The sequence below is a fragment of the Lutra lutra genome, chromosome 4 (genome assembly GCF_902655055.1).
Source record: "Lutra lutra chromosome 4, mLutLut1.2, whole genome shotgun sequence".
Classification (NCBI taxonomy): Eukaryota; Metazoa; Chordata; class Mammalia; order Carnivora; family Mustelidae; genus Lutra; species Lutra lutra.
In genome coordinates, this window is record NC_062281.1 from 161,463,825 (window position 1) to 161,485,658 (window position 21,834).

The 21,834-nt window shown below is 43.6% G+C and overlaps 1 protein-coding gene and 1 pseudogene across 14 annotated transcripts in view; one reads left to right on the forward strand and one right to left on the reverse strand.

Annotated features, from left to right (window-relative positions):
- MAST2 (microtubule associated serine/threonine kinase 2) overlaps positions 1 to 21,834 on the reverse strand; it is a 208,642-nt gene that overhangs the window by 16,780 nt on the left and 170,028 nt on the right. For 9 of the 14 annotated variants that reach the window (XM_047725734.1, XM_047725732.1, XM_047725730.1 and 6 more), the window contains 6 exons: positions 21,241 to 21,316; positions 19,840 to 19,860; positions 17,934 to 18,012; positions 15,558 to 15,712; positions 13,618 to 13,693; positions 1,939 to 2,148 (listed from right to left, as the gene is read on the reverse strand). In XM_047725734.1, coding sequence (XP_047581690.1) covers positions 1,939 to 2,148; positions 13,618 to 13,693; positions 15,558 to 15,712; positions 17,934 to 18,012; positions 19,840 to 19,860; positions 21,241 to 21,316 — 617 coding nt within the window. The remainder of the gene's footprint in view (positions 1 to 1,938; positions 2,149 to 13,617; positions 13,694 to 15,557; positions 15,713 to 17,933; positions 18,013 to 19,839; positions 19,861 to 21,240; positions 21,317 to 21,834) is intronic. The other 5 variants (XM_047725738.1, XM_047725735.1, XM_047725733.1 and 2 more) reach the window with 1 other exon arrangement.
- On the forward strand, positions 3,788 to 3,895 carry LOC125099405 (uncharacterized; annotated as a pseudogene).

The window sequence follows — 21,834 nt, forward strand, 5'->3', positions numbered from 1 at the left end:
CAACTTTTCGCAAACCTTCCATGCAGAACTGTGCTCAGAATGGACCTCGACTATTCAGTGCTCCTCAGTCACGATCACTATAATACATAAAAGTGAGATAATTCACGTAGAGGGCTCAGGGTGGTGTCGGCACACAGTACACTCCAATAAACGATAGGTGTTCTTTCCACTTGTTGATGGGCCTGTAACCCCACTCGAAAGCAAATTCCTTGAGCTGGAACATGGAATGAGCTTTTTTACGCATCCCCAGGACCCAGCACATCAGGGAATGGATGAATGCATTGGCTCCATATTCAGTGCTCTTACCGCACAACCTACTCCTGGGGCAGGGTGGGGTGTGGGGTATGGGGTCACGAGTCTCGGAAAATGCCTGAAGGTTTTGGGCAAGGCTCTGACTTTAGCATTTCAGAAGATCAATCTTAGATATACAAGCAACCGGGAAGTCACTCCAGCTTGATCCTTTACCTAAGGCCACAGTCCTGGATTCCTATCCACAGTCAGAAAGTTACTCTTGAACAGAAACGAAGAGCTGCTAGGGATTCGCATGTGAATTTAGTGTGCTCAAGTCATACTTTTACAAGATTTGAATTTAAGCATTACTCTTGAAATCAGGAAAAAAAGTGCATTTTTGTAGAAGGAAGCACTTTTTCATCTATTAAATCAAAACTTTCCTCACTGTGACTCTTGCCCACTGGGTTAACAGGCCTTTTGGAGGACAGGGAACAATCTGCTACCTATTATGTATGAGAAATCTTCCATATTTGACAGCAATAATCATGGCCATCTTTAGTCATCTTTTCTCTAGATTCAACTGTTTCCTAATTAAAAACAAAACAACTCCTCGCTCCTAATTTCTAGACTAACACACTGAAGTCCTGTTTGATCAACAGCTCTGGGTTCTCAGCTCAGTTGTTAGGACACCAGAGCAAGGTCAAGCCCCTGAGGTAATAGGGGTCTGAATTAGGAAATACTCTAGTACATGAAGGGGCACATGTTCTCCCCACTGTACCCCACTGGTGTAATATGAGGCAAATGTGATTTGAGGGGAGAAGGCAACAGACGCCTTACTGTAGAGATGAAGAGGAAAGCAAACCCTGGAACAGGAACTCATTGTATGGGGCACCTGGGGGGGGCTCAGTCGGTTGAGCGTCAGACTCTTGGATTTGGCGCAGGTCATGATCTTGGGGTCCTGGGATTGAGTCCTGTGTCGGGCTCACACTCATCACAGAGTATGCTTAGGATTCTTTTCCCCTCCCTCTCTGTCTGCTCCTCCCCCAACCATTCATGTGCGCTCACGTGTTCTCAAATACATAAATAAAATCTAAAAAAAAAAAAAAAGAACTCACGGTATACTCTGGTCTTGACCATCTCTGGGTTACTTTATCTCTAGCCTCCCAAGAAGTCTTTTCACATTGGGGAGGATCAGGTCTCTAAACACCTAAATCCCTACCAGCAAACTTCTCACCATGTAAATACAAAATGTCAGCAAACGGATAAACCCACAGTGCAAGACCTGGCTGGTTTTCCCCAGGGTTAGTGGAAGCAGTCTGAAGGCTCTGCTTACCCCAGTATTTCCACTAGAAGAGAACCCACCACAGTCACTGGGGCCACTTTTAGGCTTTGGGTTACAAACATAGTCAAGTATTTATGAATATTACCAATGTTGGAACCTCAGGCAGAGTTAAGTGGGATCATAAAAAAAGCCCACAGAACTGAGTTCTTTGGATACCAAACAGGTTTCTCTTAGTGATGCAAGGGACTGAGGAGGAACCGAAGTCCATCAGCACTACCCTTGGGGGTAAGTCCTGCATATGAGCAAGGAGGTGACAAGCCGGCTAAGAAAACTGGAAACACCATTAATGCCGTTCTCTTAGCTTGGAATAAATAATCCACTACCTCACGGAGGATGTATGAGGGTTCCAGCACAAGGACACTCACATCTTGTAGAAGTTTCTCTAAATTCTCTTGAAGTTCATAGAAGTAGTGTGATGTAATGAGACGATTGCGGGATTTATCCAGGCAGTCTCGGGCCATCTCAATCACCTGATGATGAATAAAGCTCAAGGTTCCATCTGCCAAGGGCAGCACACTGTCTGGAGTGTTGGAGGAAATGAATTCTGCAAGACGCTCTTCCATTTGCGCGGTGGCCTGCAAATAAAAGCAGGAAAAGTGACACTTCCCTTCTAGTTGCCGCTTAGTCGGGAGCTCAGCCTGAGGATAAGCTCTGTGATCCTGGTTTCCCGATGCTGCATTTGGGGAACCTGACGGCTACACACATGACAAGATGACCCTTAAGTCATATCAAAACAGCCAAGGGGCTGTTCAGTCGGGTTAAGTGTCCAACTCTTTTGGTTTCGGCTCAGATGTGTGATCTCGGGGTTGTTAGATCAAGCCCCGCATGGGGAGTGGGGAGTCTGCTTCTCCTCTCCCTTTGCCCCTCACCTCCCTCATGTACTGCCTGCCTCTGTCTCTAAAATAAATAAACAAATCTTTAAAACAAACAAAAACATTATAGTCCAGGCCCTCTCTCATCTGGCCTTGTTTCTCTACCCCACTCTTTGGAGGGTGTGCTCTTTTGCTCTGAGGACCTGGAAGTGGTTGCTGCTACCCACGCTCACCCCCCGCCCCCCACCCTTTAATGTGCTGCCTCAGGCCTGTTGATGTTGTTCCCTGTGTGTGGCTCCTTCACCTGCCAGGCCAGCCTGGCAAACTCCTAGAAATTCCTCCAATTTCAGTTCCCACATCGTCTGTCTCTCCTGAGAAGTCTTTGATTCCTCCAGACCACCTAGGATTTCCTTTCCTCTGTGCTGCCACTGGCCCTCCCAACTGCATAATCTTACTGCATGGACACTGATGCTTTCTAAAGACTTCTCTGCACTGGGAATTTCACATCAGAGAGAATTAGATTTACCTCAGGAGCCTCTTACTTGACCTTAGGACCCAAGTGGACTAAGCAGATGCTCAAAGAGTGTTTACTGAAGGTGTGAACCTGCCTCCTCATGGACCTGGACCCTCAGCAGGGCAGAAGAGGTGTCTGGCTCAGGAGCTTCTCGGGGACCTAACTGCATAGTCATGCCAAATGATAAATTACACCAGTTAACAAGTTTCTGGCTGCCTATCTAGGACTTGGCCTTCTTTCCTTTGCCACTAGGGGGCAATTTCTGATTTCAGTGTGTGTTCAGGAGTGTGTGTGTGTGTGTGTGTGTGTTTGCGTGCTCGCGTGTGTGTATGTGTGTGAGATATTTTCACCATAAGCATTTTGCCACATTTTTACCGCTTAACTAATTGGCCATAAAGCAATTTTGCTGTAAAGGAAAACAATAACTGGTTGACCGATTCATTTGGCAGTTTGGTTTCATTTCTCCAATGATGCAGTTAGTACTCTCATTCTTCATACACATCCTAGCCTTCGTAACAGTCTATACAGTGGCTCAGAGTTTTGAACCTACATTTCCCATAGAATCTGGAACGTCTATAAACGGACATGTGACAATATGCTAAGGACAAACAACAGCACGGAAGGCTTTCACAATGCAACACAAGGCTTAGTTATAAATACACATTCTCGTGAGGTGCCTGTGTGGCCCAGTCAGTTAAGTGTCCGGCTCTTGGTTTTGGCTCAGGTTGTAATATCAGGCCCGCACTGGGCTCTGCACTTGGCTTGGAGTCTGCTTAGGACTCTCCCTCTTTCTCCCTCTGCCCCTCCTGCTCATGCTTGCTCTTTCTCAAATCAATCAATCTTTTAAAAAAATACGTATCCTTGTATGTAGAAACTAATACTTCTCTTAGCTTTGCGCAGTGGCAGTATCGTAGCCAATGAGGTTTATCCGAGGCGCGATTATTGCTAATTGAAACTAATACTTCTCTTAATGAAGGATGAAATTTTGGTGAAAAAAGAAAAAGTGCGAAGCCAAGCAAGATGATGAATCATAAGCAAACCCAAAATGTCTAATATTATAACCAAAAGACTTTGAAGACAAGTGCAGAGGTACAATCAAAAATCAAAATAAAATCAGTTATTTGTGCTGTTGCCATGAATCTATATTATACATTTTGAACGTATTAAAATATTTTGTATTTTGCAATAGCCTTTTAATTTTGTTATTCATTTTTTGTTTCATTATGCCTTTCTAATGAATGTCCTTCATTTATTTTGGGGGACCTTAGGTTTTACAGCAGAATTGCCTAGCAGCCAACTAGTTATGTAGTGAAAGTGTTTATGTGAAACCATCTAGAGCCACGAATATAAACACATATCTAAGTATATGTGCACACAGGTATATGGTGTGTGGAGAGACAGAGGGGAGGGAAGAAGGATGGAAGAAAAGGAATCTTTTTCTTTTTTTAAAGATTTTATTTATTTATTTGACAGAGATCACAAGCAGGCAGAGAGGCAGGCAGAGAGCGAGGAGAAAGCAGGCTCCCCTCGGAGCAGAGAGCCCGAAGTGGGGCTCGATCCCAGGACCCTGGGATCATGACTGAGCCCAAGGCAGAGGCTTTATCCCACTGAGCCACCCAGGCGCCCCCAACAAAAGGAATCTTAATACATTTTCTCTAAGGGTGCATCTTAACATTGGCGGAGACATCCATACAAAGCACATGCAATGTTAGAATGACAATACTATACGTAACACATATGAGGAGAGGGACGAAACATGTGAGGTGCATTTTAAACACTACATACTCCTAAACTTTAAAAAAAAATTCTTCACTTAAATTCAATTTAGTTAACCTATAGTCTATTATTAGTTTCAGGGGCAGAATTTAGTGATTTATCTGTTGCATGTAATACCCGGCACTCGTTACATCACATACCCTCCTCATTGCCCATCACCCACCCCAACCCACCTCCCTTCCAGCAACCCTCCTTTTGTTTCTTATAGTTCAGCATCTCTTTTGGTTTGCCTCCCTATTTCCATCTGATTTTTCCTTCCCTTCCCCTCTGTTCATGTTTTGTTTCTTAAATTTCACATGAGTAAAATCATATGGCATTTGTCTTCCTCTGACTAACTTATTTCACTTAACATAATATTACTTTGGTTCCATTCACATCATTGCAGGTGGCAAGATTTCATTCTCTTTCATGGCTGAGTAATATTCCATTGTATATAAATACGACATCTTCTTTATTCAACTGTCATTGGACATCTGGGCTCTTTCCATAGTTTGGCTATTGTGGACATTGCTGCTATAAACACTGCGGTGTCATGTGTCCCTTCAAATCACTACATTTGTATCCTCTGGATAAATACCCAGTAGTGCAATCACTGGGTTGTAGGGTAGCTCTATAACTTTCTTGAGGAACCTTCTTACTGTTTTCCAGAGTGGCTGCACCAGTTTGCATTCCTACCAACAACCCAAGAGGGTTCCCCTTTTTCTGCATTCTTGCCAACATCTGTTGTTTCCTGACTTGTTAATTTCAGCCATTCTGATTGGTGTGAGGTAGTATCTCATTGTGATTCTGATTTGTATTTCCCTGATGCCAAATGAGTGATGTGGAAAATTTTTTTAAATGTGTCTTTTGGCCATTTGTATGTCTTCTTTGCAGAAATGTCTGTTCATATCTTCTGCCTATTTCTTAACCGGATTTTTTCGGTTCTTTGGGTGTTGAGTTTGAGAAGTTCTTTATAGATATTGGACACTAGATCTTTATCTGATGCAGCATTTGCAAATATTTTCTCCCATTACGTAGATTGCCTTTTAGTTCTGTTGACTGTTTCTCTTGCTATGCAAGAGCTTTTTATCTTGATGAAGTCCCAATAATTCATTTTCCCCTTTGTTTCTCTTGCCTTTGGAGACATGTCTAGCAAGAATATGCTGTGGCTGAGGTCAAAGAGGCTGCCACCTGGGTTCTCCTCTAGGATTCTGATGGACAACTGTCTCAGATTTAGAGGTCTTTCATTCATTTTGAGTCTATTTTTGTGTGTGGTGTAAGGAAACAGTCCAGTTTCATTCTTCTGCACGTGGCTACCCAATTTTCCCAACACCATTTGTTGAAGTGACTGTCTCTTTTTCATTGGATATTCTTTCCTGCTTGGTCGAAGATTAGCTGACCACAGAGCTAAGGATCCACTTCTGGATTCTCTAGTCTATTTCATTGGTCTCTGTGTCTGTTTTTGTGCCAGTACTATACTATCTTGATGATTATTACACCTTTGTAGTACAGTCCAGAATTGTGATGCCTCCAGCTTTGGTTTTCTTTTTCAACATTGCTTTGGTTATTTGAGATCTTTTCTGGTTCCATACAAAATTTAAGATTGTTTGTTCCAGCTCTGAAAAATGCTGATGGTATTTTGATAAGGATTGCATTGAATGTGTAGATTGCTTTAGGTAGCACAGACATTTTCACAGTATTTTTTCTTCCAATCCATGACCATGGAATATTTTTCCATTTCTTTGTGTCTTCTTCAATTTCTTTCATGGGTGTTCTATGGTGTTCAGAATACAGATCCTTTTACCTCTTTGGTTAGGTTTATTCTTAGGTGTCTTATGGGTTTTGGTGCAATTGTAAATGGGGTTGATTCCTTGATTTCTCTTTCTTCTGCTTCATTGTTAGTGTATAGAAATGCAATTGACTTTTGTGCACTGATTTTATATCCTGCGATTTTGATGAATTCCTCTATCAGTTCTAGCAATTTTCTGGTGGAGTCTTTTGGGTTTTCTAAATAAATTATCGTGTTGTCTGTGAAGAGTGAAAGTCTGACTTCTTCTTTACTGATTTGGATGCCTTTTATTTCTTTCTGTTGTCTGACTGCCAAGACTAGGACTTACAGTACTAGGTTGAACAACCGTGGTGAGAGTGGACATCCCTGTCATGTTCCTGACCTTCCTTAGGGGAAAAGCTCTGTTTTTCCCCATTGACGATGATATTTGCTGTGGGTTTTCTGTGTATGGCTTTTATGATATTGAGGTATGTTCCCTCTATCCCTCCATGGTGGAGAATTTTTATCAAGAAAGGATGCTAAATCTTGCCAAATGCTTTTTCTGCATTTACTGAGAGGATCATATAGTTCTTGTCCTTTATTTATGTAGTATATCATACTGATTGATAGGCGAATGTTGAACCACCCCTGCTGCCCAGGAATAAATCCCACTTGGTTGTGGTGAATAATCCTTTTAATGTACTGTTGGATCCTACTAGTTATTATCTTGGTGAGAATTTCTGCATCCATGTTTACCAGGGATATTGGTCTGTAATTCTCCTTTTTGGTGGGATCTTTGTCTGGTTTTGGGATCATGGTAATGCTGGCCTCACAGAAGGAGTTTGAAAGTTTTCCTTCCGTTTCTCTTTTTTTTTCCTTTGCCAAAAGGCTGACTTTTAATATTGAACTCTCAGAAAGTATTAATTTTTTAAAAAGATTTTATTTATTTATTTGACAGAGATCCCAAGTAGGCAGAGACACAGGCAGAGAGAGGGAGAGAGAGAGAGAGAGAGAGGGAAGCAGGCTCCCCACTAAGCAGAGAGCCCGATGCGGGGCTCGATCCCATGACCCTGAGATCATGACCTGAGCCCAAGGCAGAGGCTCAACCCACTGAGCCACCCAGGTGCCCCAGAAAGTATTAATTTTTTTAAATTTTATTTTTTAAATTTCTTTTCAGTGTCCCAGAATTCATTGTTTATGTACCACACCCAGTGTTCTGTGCAATACATGCCCTCCATAATACCCACCACGAGGCTCACCCAACCTCCCACCCCCTGCCCCTTCAAAACCCTCAAATTGTTTTTCAGAGTTCATAGTCTCTCATGATTCATCTCCCCCTCCAATTTCCCCCAACTCCCTTCTCCTCTCCATCTCCCCATGTCCTCCGTGTTATTTCTTATGCTCCACAAATAAGTGAAACCATATGATAATTGACTCTCTCTGCTTGGCTTATTTACTCAACATAATCTCTTCCAGTCCCGTCCATGTTGCTACAAAAGTTGGGTATTCATCCTTTCTGATGGAGGCATAACACTCCATAGTTTATATGGACTACATCTTCCTTATCCATTCGTCTGTTGAAGGGCATCTTGGTTCTTTCCACAGTTTGGCGACTGTGGCCATTGCTGCTATGAGTATTAGGGTACAGATGGGCATTTCTATTTTTTGAAACAGTTTCAGAACAATAGGTATTAATTCTTTAAACTCTTGGTAAAATTCCATTGGGAGGCTCTCTGGTCCTGGACTCTTGTTTTTTTGGGTATTTTTGATTACTAATTCAATTTCTTTGCTGGTTATGGTTCTGTTCAGGTTTTCTACTTCTTCCTGTTTCAGTTTTGGTAGTTTATATATTTCTAGGAATGCATCCATCTCTTACAGACTGCCTAATTTGTTGGCATATAATTGCTCATAATATTCTCTTATAATTGTATTTCTTCAGTGTTGGTTGTGATTGCTCCTCTTTCTTTTATGATTTGATTTATTTGGACTCTTTCTCTTTCCCTTTTTGGTAAATCTGGCTAGGGGTTTATTCATCATTAATCCTTTCAAAGAAACAGCTCCTAGTTTAGTTGATCTGTTTCACTGTTTTGTTTTGTTTTTTTAATTCTAGGTCATTGACTTTTGCTCTAATCTTTATTATTTCTCTTCTCCTGCTGGATTTAGGCTTTATTTACTGTTCTTTTTCCAGCTCCTTTAGGTGTAAGCTTATGCTGTGTATTTGAGACTTTTCTTGTTTCTTGAGGAAGGCCTATATAGCCATACTTCCCTCTTAGGACTGCCTTTGGTCCATCCCAAAGGTTCTGAACTGTTGTGTTTTCATTTTCATTTGCTTCCATATGTTTTTTAAAAATTTCTTTAATTTTTTGGTTGACCCATTCATTTTTTAAAAATTTTAAAAAAGATCTTATTTATTTATTTGACACAGAGAGAGAGAGAGAGCAAGAGAAAGAACATAAGCAAGGGGAGGGAGAGAGAGAGAAACAGGCTCCTCACTGAGTAGGGAGACCAATGGGTGACTTGATCCCAGGACCTTGGGATCATTACCTAGCCAAAGACAGATGCTTAATTGACTGAGCCAAACCAGGGTCCCTGGATCTTGTTTTTTTTTTTTTTTTTTTTTAAGATTTTATTTATTTATTTGACAGAGAGATAGATCACAAGTAGGCAGAAAGGCAGTCAGAGAGAGAGGAGGAAGCAGGCTCTCCGCTGAGCAGAGAGCCCGATGCGGGCCTCAATCCCAGGACTCTGGGATCATGACCTGAGCCGAAGGCAGAGGCTTTAACCCACTGAGCCACCCAGGTGCCCTGGATCTTGTTTTTTAAATCCATTCTGACACCCTGTGTCTTTTGATTGGAGCATTTAGTCCATTTACATTCAGAGTAATCACTGAGAGATATGAATTCAGTGCCGCTGTACTACCTGTAAAGTCAATGCTCCTGTAGATTGTCTCTATTCCTTTCTGGTCTTTGTTACTTTTGTACTTTCTGCTCAAAGGTTCTCCTTTAGTATTTCTTGCAGGGCTGGTTTAGTGTTCACAGATCCCTTTAGTTTTTGTTTGTCCTGGAAACTCTTTCTCTCTCCCTTTCCGAATGACAGCCTTACTGGATAAACTATTCTCAGCTGCATATTTTTCCCACTTAGCACATTGAATATATCATGTCTGTCTTTTCTGGCCCGCCATGTCTCTGTGAACAGGTCTGCTACTCACATGTGTCTACCCTTGTAGGTTAAGGACCTCTTGTCTGAAGCTGCTTTCAGGATTTTGTCTTCATTTTTGAAATTTGCAAGCTTCACTATTATATGCTGAGGTGTTGACCTATTTTAATTGATTTTGAGGGGGGCTCTCTGTGTCTCCTGAATTTGAAATGCCTGTTTCCTTCCTCAGAATAGGAAAGTTCTCAGCTATAGTTTGTTCAAATAAACCTTCTGCCCCTCTCTCTTGCTCCACATCTTCTGGGACCCCTATTATCTGGATATTATTTTGCTTCCTGGAATTGCTGAATTCTCTAAGTTTTCCTTCATGATCCAGTAGTTTTCTTTCTCTCTTCTTTTCAGTTTCCTTATTTTCCATCATTTTATCTTCTATATAACTGACTCACTCTTCTGCCTCATTCATTCTCATTTTTACAGCCTCCATTTACGACTGCATCTTGGTAATTCTATAGTGTCTTCTATGCTTTTTTCAAGCCCAGCTAGTATTTTTATAATCATTTTATTTTTTATTTTTTTTAAAGATTTCATTTATTTATTTCACAGAGAGAGATCACAAGTAGGCAGAGAGGCAGGCAGAGAGAGAGAGAGACAGAGAGAGAGGAGGAAGCAGGCTCTCCGCCGAGCAGAGAGCCTGATGCAGGACTCGATCCCAGGACCCTGAGATCATGACCCGAGCCGAAGGCAGCGGCTTAACCCACTGAGCCACCCAGGCGCCCCTATAATCATTTTAAATTATAGTTCAGACATCTTACTTATATCTCTATTGATTAAATCCCTGGCAATGAGTAATACCTCCTGTTCTTTCTTTTGGGGTGAATTTCTCCATCCCATCATTTTATCCAGAAAAAAAAAAAGAATAGAAAAAAAACAACAATAGAAAACAAAACAAAACAGAACAAAAACAAAAACAAAACAAGAAAAAAAAAAAACTCAAACAAGAAAAACAAAACAAAATAAAAAACTAGATCCTGGGTGTGTTTTGGTCTGCTTATTTTAAGAAAGTAGATCCCAGATAGGAAAGAAGGAAAAACTTATATATATAAACAAAATAAAATACAGATATTTATATAAATACAAAATAAAATACAATGCAACACAAAATAAATATATATATAATGTACATATTTAAAAATTTTAAATTTAAAAAGAATTGAAAAAAATAAAATAAGTGAAAAAAAATACTGAAAGACTAAAGTATTAAAAAAATCAAAACAACAAATACTATATATATAAAGCTGAAGGTCTGCAGCCATCTATGATCAGTAAACTTGATGTGAGCCAGTTGTTCAAGCTGCTCTTTTGGGAGAGGGGACACTAATTCTCAGATGTACTTGCCCTAGTGGAAATTTGCCTTCAGTGCAAAGGGAGTCAAGCCTTGGTGTAAGCGGCTCGGGATTCTACTATGTGGTGCTGTTTTGCTCCCTGAAGGCTTTCAGCACCAACGGGAGGGATGAAAATGGAGGCTGATCTCTAGCCCCAGAGCTGAAAGTTCATGCTCTCTTCACCAACTCTTTGGTGAGCCCTCACAGAAAAGCAGTCAATCACTCTTGTCTCTCAGGTTTTCCTCAGAATTCTGTGCTCACCTGGCCTGTGCCTGAGTGTTTTCATCTCAAGCACATGGGTAAGTTTCAAAACTCCATTTTTTTTAAGACTTATTTACTTATTTGAGAGAGAGCATGAGCAAACAAAGGGAGAAGGAGAAGACTCCCCACTGAGCTGGGAGCCCTAGGCAGAGCTCGATCCCAGGACCCTGAGATCCTGACCTGAACTGAAGGCAGACGCTTAACTGACTGAGCCACCCAGGCACCCCTCAAAACTCCAGATTTTATGGACACCTGTAGCATGGACCAGTGTTCTTTCTCCCAGGGGAGGGCGGGGGTCCTCCCCTTCCTTCTCCCTTTTGCTGGATGGTCCCCTGCCAGGAAAGCGGTCCCATGATTGCACAGCAATTCACAGTTTACAGCAACAAAGAGCAGAAAGCCGGCACCTAGACTCGCTGTTTCTAGCCGTTTTCACCACTCTTGTGCCTGGGAACTCTGCCACACTCAGATACCCCCTCTCTTCTTGTGATCCCAGGGATCCTGACACCATGCTATGGACCCTGGGATTCCACCCCACTTTGCCACCTGAGCACTTTTAAACAAGGGATGTACCCCACTGTAGCAGACTTCTGAAAAGTCCGATTTTGCACTCCGCTGCTTATAATACTTTGTGGTATCTTCCTTAAGCAGGCTCCCTTCCTTCCACCGTATTCTGACACATCACCCTGGATTCAAGTCTCAGCATCTCCTACCTCCCCAAAAGTGGTCACTTTTCTACTTGCAGAGTTAAGCATTTCTTGTCTCTGATCTTTGACTGATTTCTTAGGTACTCAGAATGATCTGAAACTATCTAGCTGTATTCATGCAACCAAATTTAAGGTCCATTTTAAGCCACCCCAACTCCTCAACTTCGCTATAAAGGATCAAGCATAACATGATTCCTTAGCTGACTATTGTGCCCTTCTTCCTCACTCTTATTCTCTAAAGCCTGCTTCAAGGCTAGAAGACATAGACCATAGGGCCCAGGGCAGCAGAGAAATAACAGCTCACACTTACTGAGTGCTTACTATGTTCTGGGCCCAGTTAGAATTGTTTAATGCTCATTAATCTTCATAAACTCTCTATGAGATAAATGCTCTTATTATCCCAAACTACAAATGAGGCAAATGAAGCTCAAAGAAGTTAAACCACCCGTCCAGGGTAGGGGCTCCTGGGTGGCTCAGTCAGTTAAGCGTCTGCCCTTAGTTCAGGTCATGATCCCAGAGTTCTGGGATCAAGCCCTGTACTGGGCTCCTTGCTCAGAGAGAGCCTGCTCCTCCATCTCCTCCCTGTTTATGCTGTCTCTCGTTATTTCTGTCACTATCTGCTCTCTCTCTCTCTCTCAAATAAAATCTTAAAAAAAAAAAATAAGTAATCTGTCCAGGGTCCTATAGCTAGTAAATGGTAGGAGCAGATTTTAACCCATTCAGTCTGGTTCCAGGATGTATGTCCTTCCTTACTGCTATCCTTCACTGTGTATGTCAAGAGGGAAAGCACAGGGCTTCATATCATTTCCCTAAGCCATCCACGTGTGTCCAGGAGACTATACCGGAGTCTAGAAAAAGGATACTCTCAGAAGAGCAGGGAACCACCACACATTGTAGCCCCTACACTCAGAGGAATAGGTAGACCCAGAGAAGTCTGGACAAGAGGCTTGAGGTTTTCATGCTCCTTGTTGTCCTGAACAGGGAGCCTGTGTCAGTGCCCTGGTTCTGACAGAGCTGGTTATGTTCTGCAGGAACAGGGCCTGTCATGAGGAGGTGAGGTCAGAACGTATAGATATGCCATGTCAAAAAAGAAATGCAAATGGAAAACAAGCCCCTGGGTTCCACATACACAATGGTTTCTAGCCAAACCACACAGCCACAAAGACTAGTTCTCAACTCCCTCAGGAGAGTAATCTGCCTTCCTTTCTCAGCAGTTTCCTGCTTGAAAACTGTCTCCCACCCTGCTGCTCCCTCCAGCCAACCTCCTGCCAGTCCAGCACACCAGTCTGTGCACACTCCAGGCCTGGTGACGAGGCAATGCTAAAGAAATCTGCACAGAATGAACATGCTTTCTGACAGCCAATCCCGATCTGCAGGGACCCTGACTTGGGGCCCTGATGCGCATGGTTAGAAACAAGGTCCCAGTCTTTTCCTTCCCCATAACATATGGGGCAACAGCTTTCTAACATCTCCCTCTAGACACCTCTCCAGGGAGTGGAGAAATAGAGGCCCTGCAAATATGAGCCCCAAACTCACAGTCCTCTGCTGCCTGCCTCTACTCCAACAGGCCAGCAGCCTTGTGCTTGTAGCCTCCTCCTCCTGAGTGCCTTTCTGTTCTTCTTATTGCCTCTGGTGAGAACGCTCCACCCCTTAGCCCCAGTCTTCCCGCAGGGCAGCCATCTTCAGGATCCTTACCTTGGGGAATCTTTCTTTGTATACATGATTCATCATTATAATTTCACTGTCAAAGGAAACTGGGGACCGTCCAGGACTAAATAAGAAAGAAACAATTGTGTTATTTTAGTGCCACGGAACTCTCAAGAAGAAAGATGACCATTCCCAGAGTCCCTGCCCTCCCACTGACTGCAGCACCCACACACTCCCACCTTAAGAGTGCTGGGTTCTAGAGCCTTCTTTTTTCCTGAAGCTCTCAGCACACCTTGTTTAGCTCAAATGGTGCCATCTGAAAATAGGCTACCTTCCTATAAGAAGCCTGGCTTTCCACAAAGACCTCTGCCAGGGCCTGAAAAGGCCTAGAAAGGAGGAAAACACTCCTGAGTCTACTTGTGGCTTTCCTAGGATGACCTCCCCCAGAACAGGACTTTCTGGGTCTTCTTTGCTTTGGCCAGTGGTGTTCTGAGTATATCCCAGCATGTTCGAGGAATCGAATCAAATCAAACCACCACCAGAAAAACCAAAGGAAGACTGTGTATATATGTATCCTTTCCAAACAAACGAGCTGCAGCCAATGAGACCAACTTGGGCTCTGATCTGGGAGATAAATGAGGCCAATCCAGCCTGCAATGAGTTATTAGCCTGGGTCATCTAAATCTTCCTCTTTGGCCCATGTGCAGTTATATCTTCTTAAAGGATTTCAAAGTTCGAGCCATACAAATGAATGGATATTTGAGTCCTGCCACCAGTTTGGTGCCCCTGACACATGACCCGGGCTGAGCAAGGTTCAGAATTGTTCTCTGCTTTTCCTCCTTGGAGTGGGCCATGGTCTGCTTGCTGTATCCATACACATTACCAAGTATTTTAAGAGTAATATAGCAGGGATTTCCCCGATATACTATATCCCTCTCAGTCTCAAATGGGCTAACAATGAACTGTTTACCCTGTGGACTGCAGAAAGCACCAAGATTCAGGTGTTCCTCTGAGTGAGACAAAGAAAGGCACTGGGATCCACACTACACAAAAACTCACTTGTGTTTTTGATCCTTTGCACAGCAGTCCCCGTGATCATCTTCATCAGTCTCTGAACTTGAACCAGTCTTTGTGGTCTGGCTCAGCTTACTCCCTGATACTCAGAGTAGCAACATAACCTGAGGGGATTCTTTGTGGAAGGCCCTGTTCCTTTGGGCTCCCACTGCGAACATATTAGCCAATTAATTATTTTCCAGGGATTCTGGAAAGCTGAACTCAGTCATTAAAGCCACGCCCATTTTAATTTTCACTTAACCTGGAATTTTGGCATTATTTTACCAGCTAATGTCAAAGAAAAGAGCTAATCAATCGAAGGAATTCACAGATAAATCAGCTGCTAAGCTTTGTTTGGTTTGATGAGCCCAGGTGATTCAGGGAAATGAGTGAAATTCCGATGGGCATTTCATTCTGCTTCTGAAGCAGGCTTCACCTCCCAAGTCAGCCACAAGGGTGAACTTCAGCAGCCCCTTTCTTTGCTGCTTAGTTCCTGTGCCCTGGGCCTGTGGGTTCCACAGCCAGGTACTATCAAAATGGACGATACTATCACTCTCCTTTTACTACATGGAGCTTAAGTATATTTCCACTGCTAACTACACTCTAGGAGAAAAGCAGGGACCTCTTGGCAGCGTCATCAGGCAACCTGAGCACCACTGGCCTTGGCTCATTTGAGCAGAGCCCCGGGTTGGCAACCTACGGCCCACAGACCAAACCTGGCCCGCTGCCTGTCTTCGTTAATAAAGTTTACAGAAAGGCTGTGGATGCTTTCACGCTACAACAGCAGAGTTAAGTAGTTGCCCCAGAGACTGTGTGGCGTCCAAAGCCTAAATTCTTTACTCTCTTGTCCTTTATAAATGTTTGCCTATTCCTTTGCTGTGCTCATAAGCTGGGCTCCACAGGCCCTAAGGCAGCGGACAGAGAGTAGCCCTCACCTGAGGCTGCGAGAGCGGGGCCGCATGGCTGGGGACTGCCGTCCCTCCTCATCTGGAACACTCTCTGTGCTGAAATGCTTCGTCAAAAAGTGCAGCTCATCAGCTGTGGGCTGGAAGGGCAACTGGTGGAGTTTCTCCTGTGAGGAACATGATGACTAGAGAGAAAAGCAACAAGCAGCATTACAGACATGTCTAAGGGCAGTCCAGGCACAGAGAGGACTTGCTAGTCAATGTAAACCCACGGGGAACCCAAAGCAGCCCTTGTCCTTTTAGCATCCATTGTGCATGATTCCCCTCTCTACTCCTTCCGAGCCTTCAGTCCTGAGGAAGCCAAGATACTAGGAGCCTTCACGAGTCTGGCAGGCAGTTGGACCCAGGCATTCACAAGGTGTGGGAGCTCTATAACCACCTAGGGAACCTCTCTGGGAGGCAAAAGGCTGATTCTTCTGCATGGATGCTCTGCCCTCAGTGAAGCTTTTGGCTAGCTGGAATGGAAGTGATTAATAAATCATGCTTCCTGGCCGGGGAATTGTCCCAAGTATATCCAGCCTACAAATGAATTCCTGTAAGTTTTCCCTTCCACAATGTTGGGAGAACTCAGTAATGTTTCCTTTCGGCTGTTACCCAAAGGACAACTGGCATGGCTGAGGCTAGGCAGGCTGTGGCCAGACTCTAAGGACACAAGTAGGCAAGAAAATCTGGCAGGGAAGAAAATTACTTTTAGATCTGGAACCCAAAGGTTAGACCTGACCTGAAAATGACGAAGAATTCCAGACATGGCCCAATGACTGAGATTTGCAGACAATGAGCCCACTGCCAACCACAAGAGACCACGTGAGGGAGCAAGTCATGCTCCTGTAAGTATCCCACAGATGCAGCGGCCATGGGACAGCCCGGTACAGCACCAGAATCAGCGAAGGGCCCCTTTCCTGACAAGACTGGCTAAGAGAGCAGGCATGTCTAACCTCATTAGCTCAGCTTCTGTTCATCAAAGATGATGAAGAATCTGGGGCTCAAATATTCAAAGCCATTCAGAGTCAAAGCTGCAGCACCACACAAAGAAAACTCTCTTGCCACAAGTAAGTCTCAATACCAAGTGAGAAATCAAAATTTGGCGGGGGGGTGGTGCAAACAGCACAGGCTTCTGTCATGGAATATTATAACACGTGAGGCTGTGAACAGTTCAGGGTAGGTCTCCACAGGGCTCTGTCTTGGCCACATTTTGGGAAATGATGTGCACAGAAGCTGTAAAAAGTATCTTCACTCAACTGCCACGGACAGGAAGTAAAATTGGTATTTTAAAGTATCAAAATAAAATAAGCAGCTGCTATGGGTTCAGTCTATTAAAATTTACTGAACAAGTATATGATTGATATATATATACACATTCATGTATATATATACATATATATGTATATATATACATACCTGAATATATATATATCTTGCCTTAGGTCTAAAAAGGTCACCTGTCTGGGTAAAGGATTATAGGGAAAGTTAGATATGAAGCCTAACTGCTGCTAAAAGACCAATGAGATCTTTGGATTAATTTATGAGTTATATGTAAGTCAAGGGAGGAAATGATACTTCTTCTATCTGCTTGGGAGTCACAAATGTCAACAAGCTGCCCTGGGAAGACCTGAAGAATGGTGGAGGACGTGGGGAACAGGCCACCCAGCCGGCTGCCTGACTCAGCCTGCAAAGCCTACAGTACTTACTATCTGACTCTTTACAGAATGACTTTGCCAACCTTGTCATCCTGGCTTCAATTAAAACTTGCTCAATGAGGAAGACTCAGATTATGGTCAATTGTGCATAGCAGCAATTAGGATATCTGTTGTGTTTTAGGCTAAAACCTCCTCTAAAAAAACATAATGAGAAGTTTTAGAGACAGGCCCAGCTTTTTTGCTGATACACATCAAACCAAATACCAAATAACAATCATCCTTCCCTTCTTTTTTAAAAGGAAAAGGTGAAAGAGGAGAAAGAGGGTCCACCAGGCCTTGGGGACATGGGAGGGGTTATCTGCTCTTGGTTGCAGTTCTAGAAGCAAGCTGAGGGAAGCGGGGGAACCATGGTTAGGGTCCTCCATGTCTGGCAAAGCAAAAGTCCATCCTCAAGCCCCCCTCTGACTCCACTTGGAAAAATTATGCCCAGAGAGCATGCTGGTTAGTCCTTCCCAAAGGTGTTTAATGTTTATATCTGGCTATGGCTGTTAAGGGCCACCACTGCCCCACTCAGCCTCATCTCCAAACAATCTCTCTGAGTTTAAACTGACTTTGGAAGAAAAACTGAGAACCACTTTGCAACCCTGTAGGGATAGGCAGCGGTAACCTGTCAGGAGGTAGTTCCTCGGGGTAAGATCCAACTACTTACTGAGACAGTAGAGCTAGGAGTGTTGGTTCCATAGCCTGAAGAAGGCAAAGAGGCCAAAGACCAGCGCCGTCCATCAGTCCTATGTAAAATTAAGAATATTAGGCAGTTTATACAGGACCCCACCCTGAGCCCTGGACCTGCCTATCTTTCCATCAGCACTGTTTTGGGCAGTTGGTTCACTGATAGACTCTTCCTTGTCTCTATAGACAGTACTGCTTGGTCTAGTACAGGCTTTCACGTCTTTCTCCTCCATGAGGCCTATGGTGGTATGTTTTCCACTGCAAAGACAAACATATCTAACTAAAAAGGAGTCTGTGACTTTGAAAAAGAACATCTGTTATACAATACTGTGGTTCTGAAATAAAAATCTTCATAATCTCAATGCAGTCATATTTATTTATTTATTTATTTATTTATGTATGTATGTATGTACCGTGTTCACTTTTAGAGAAGCCACGACAGAGGATTCCAGCTAAAGGCACCATCACAAGGACAGAACAGCCACTGAAATGCAGCTATTCCTTTTTTTTTGAAGGCCCTTTGTCTTTGTCTTTCCCAGGTCACTGCACTGATGAGGAAGACGTGGCCCACCATCTGCGTCTGGTATGAATCAATCATTGGCAAACAGTCCCAGGTTACTTAAGATCCACCAGAAAGCAGAAAACCAGTCTTTGAAAATGTTTGTGAAGACTGGCAGTAACCTCATGAAGAAAGAGCAGCGTCAGTATCTAAGATTTTGGAGCTAGGTTTCCTGTTGCTCTTGCGAGGACTCACCCCAAAGTTCTTATCACAGAGGACGAGCCATTTGCTTTGTTGTGGAGGAGAAAGATCAAGCAGGTACCTGGTGTGAAGCTTTTATTACATGGACAAGTCATTCTTTCCTGGACTATGGTATGTGCTGTCACACAAGTGTTTTTTCTTGTGAAGCTCAGGGGCATAGCCTGCTCTAGTTGAAGCTGGGGAAAACATCCTTGCTGCTACCATAGAACTTTAGAACATTAGCAATGGAGGACCTTTAGAATTTAAATACCCTCAATCTTCAGAGAAAACACACGACCCAGGGATTTAGTCCAGGCTTCACAGTTAAGGGGGGTGGAGAGAGGCAGGGAAAGGAAAGAGAAAAAGGAGGACTCCATCTTGCCAGGGCTTCCCCTTTCAAAACACTCCTCCGCACACCCACCAATACTGAGCAGCTTTTCCTACTAGAATCTGCAAGGGGACAGCCCAGGGTTCCATGCTACATGCACCTGATTCAAACTTCATGCCACCCAGGCAGCTAGCTCTGCTGGAACCTAGTCTCTGAGGCAAAAAATGTCCCGGAGGCTGTTCAAACATGATGTTCTCCCTGACCTCTTTTGTTGGGTCCTGGGAGTTCTATATGAGAAAGCAAGTCAATTCCAGGAAAACAGAGCTTGGCAAAGACAGCACTAGTCTAACTCAGGGAGGAAGTTCCCAAACAGTTGTCACATAGACCTTTTCACAAGTCATCTTTCCGTCTTTAAAAAGAAATGGGAATCAGCTGCAGGGCAGCCATTTTTCTGTAATCTGAAAAGCAAGGGCTACCGTAGTCAGAAAGAAATGCCTCTACAGGATGCCTCCATTTCCTCCGCCTGGTCATCTCACTGGGTGCCTGAGGAAATTTGTGGGAATGAGGGAGACTTGTCTCCAGGCTCGGAAACTTGGAACTATCAGCATTTCCTGCCTCTAAGTATACGAGCTCTGAGCCTTGGTTCCAGCAGGGGTTCCCTTAGGGCCTCTTCGCTAGATATGAAAGGCCAAATGTTCATACCCACAGTCAGAGAAGACTCGGCACAACCAGTTCTCACCAAGCACAACATCACAAACCATATTATCTGGCCATGCATAGCAGTTTCCCAGCCCCTCTCCCCATCATGTCCACTATTACCTGTCTGCTCTGTGGCCATGGCTGTAGTGAAAAGACATATATTATAGTGAGAATCAAATGGAACCAGAAAGACTGATCTGTTTGACCCCTGGCATTTGGTCATGTTTGGCAGGGGCAAACTTTCTGCTTAGGAATGTGTATATGTTTGAGGTGAAATGCAGGACTGATGGAGCTATCCTTAGCAATTCCTTAAATGTTTTGCTTTGTGTGATATTCCAAACCCATGTGATCCTGTAAGGTTCAAACCTGACCTGAGTAACCTAGCAAACACAATTCCTGAGTACTCTGGCAGGGCTGAAGTCCTCTTCCCCACCCCTACCAATACCTAGCTGCTTTTCCTACTATGTCCTGTTAAGAGGACAGCCCAGAGTTCATGTTCCACACATATGACTCAAACTTCATGCCACACAGCACAGGCCTGTTTGGATCGTAATACCAGGCCCTGAAACCCCCTAGCTGATCTTATTCCTAAAGCCCTGATAATGAGGCAGACACAAGGGCACAAATGGAACATGCTATTCCATCTGCCTACAATGGCCTACACTTGTGTCCTTCCCTTTCAACATGGCAGGCTCACTCTTATCCTTCAGGTCTTAGCTTAAAAGTCAACCCCCTGGGGCACCTGGGTGGCTCAGTGGGTTAAGCCGCTGCCTTCGGCTCAGGTCATGATCTCAGAGTCCTGGGATCGAGCCCCGCATCGGGCTCTCTGCTCGGCAGGGAGCCTGCTTCCTCCTCTCTCTCTGCCTGCCTCTCTGCCTACTTGTGATCTCTCTGTCAAATAAATAAATAAAATCTTAAAAAAAAAAAAAAAAAAAGTCAACCCCCTTCAGGGAGGCCTTACATGACCGCCTTGTAAAGATCCTCCAGCCCCATTCCCTTCCTACACTCTCATGCAGTAGCACGTTCTTTCACTTCATGGTGCTTATCACAGTTTACAACTATAAGTGCTTGCCTGTTCATTATTCTTCCCCATCACTCATTTAAACAAAATGCAATGATTAAGTGCTTGTTATACACCAAGAGACACAGCTTTCAAATACTAAGGAATCTCTATTAAAGGCACTTTTATTCTGGTTGAGGACTAAGAGTAAAACCTTGGGTCTCCCTGGGATGAGAGGCCATTTTCTCACTGATCATGCCAGGATACCTCAGGAAACCAGGGACTTGTGCTTAGGTTTATAAAAATAAATCCAATTCGTGTAAGTACTTTCCCATTCAAACATCTAAAGGCAAATACCTAGGGCCTCTGGAAAGCAAAATTTGAACAAGATGAGGAAAGTAGGAAAGGAATGTTGATGGCTAACAGCCCAAGGCAGCGCCTTAAAGGAGGAAGCTAACATTTAACTGACATTCACGCAAATGCCACACACACATTAGTCACAGGGTTTTCTATCAACTTACCTACGGGCAGGAACAAAGGAAAAGTGAGCAGGTGCATTTGGAGAGAAATTCCGGGGGCTATCCAAAGGACTGTTACCTGTGGGTGGGGAAAGGAAAAGAAACCCTCTGTGAAGTCTGTTTCTGAGGAGGACTGAGGCGACCTTTAGGGAAGTATTCTCACCGAGCACTGGCAATTAGCACTCAGGTGGTTATGTTTTTAGGCCCCCCCATCAGTTTAACACTTCTCTTAGTAAAAGTTTGATAGCCCATAGGTTTCTCTCTTGTTCCCAAGTTGCCTGTAACCATCTATGTCTCTCAGACATCCATTCTAGTTACAGCAGCAACTTGTCAATTTCCTGCCTTCCTAGGAACTCCTCAGGCTCCAATCTGCCTAGTCAAGTTAACACAACTTTCCAAAGGCTTGAAGAATTCATTTGGTGCAGATGCTTAAACATTTTTTGAAAGGGAACAGGACTCCTTCCTGATCTAAAAGTCTTTTGGACATATATCTCTGCACACTGCATCCAAGGCTAACCCAGAAATATGCATGCTTAAGAGAAACTCAAGTTCTCCGGTAGGGACTTAGGATAGCAGCATTCCTTAAGAGACCAAACA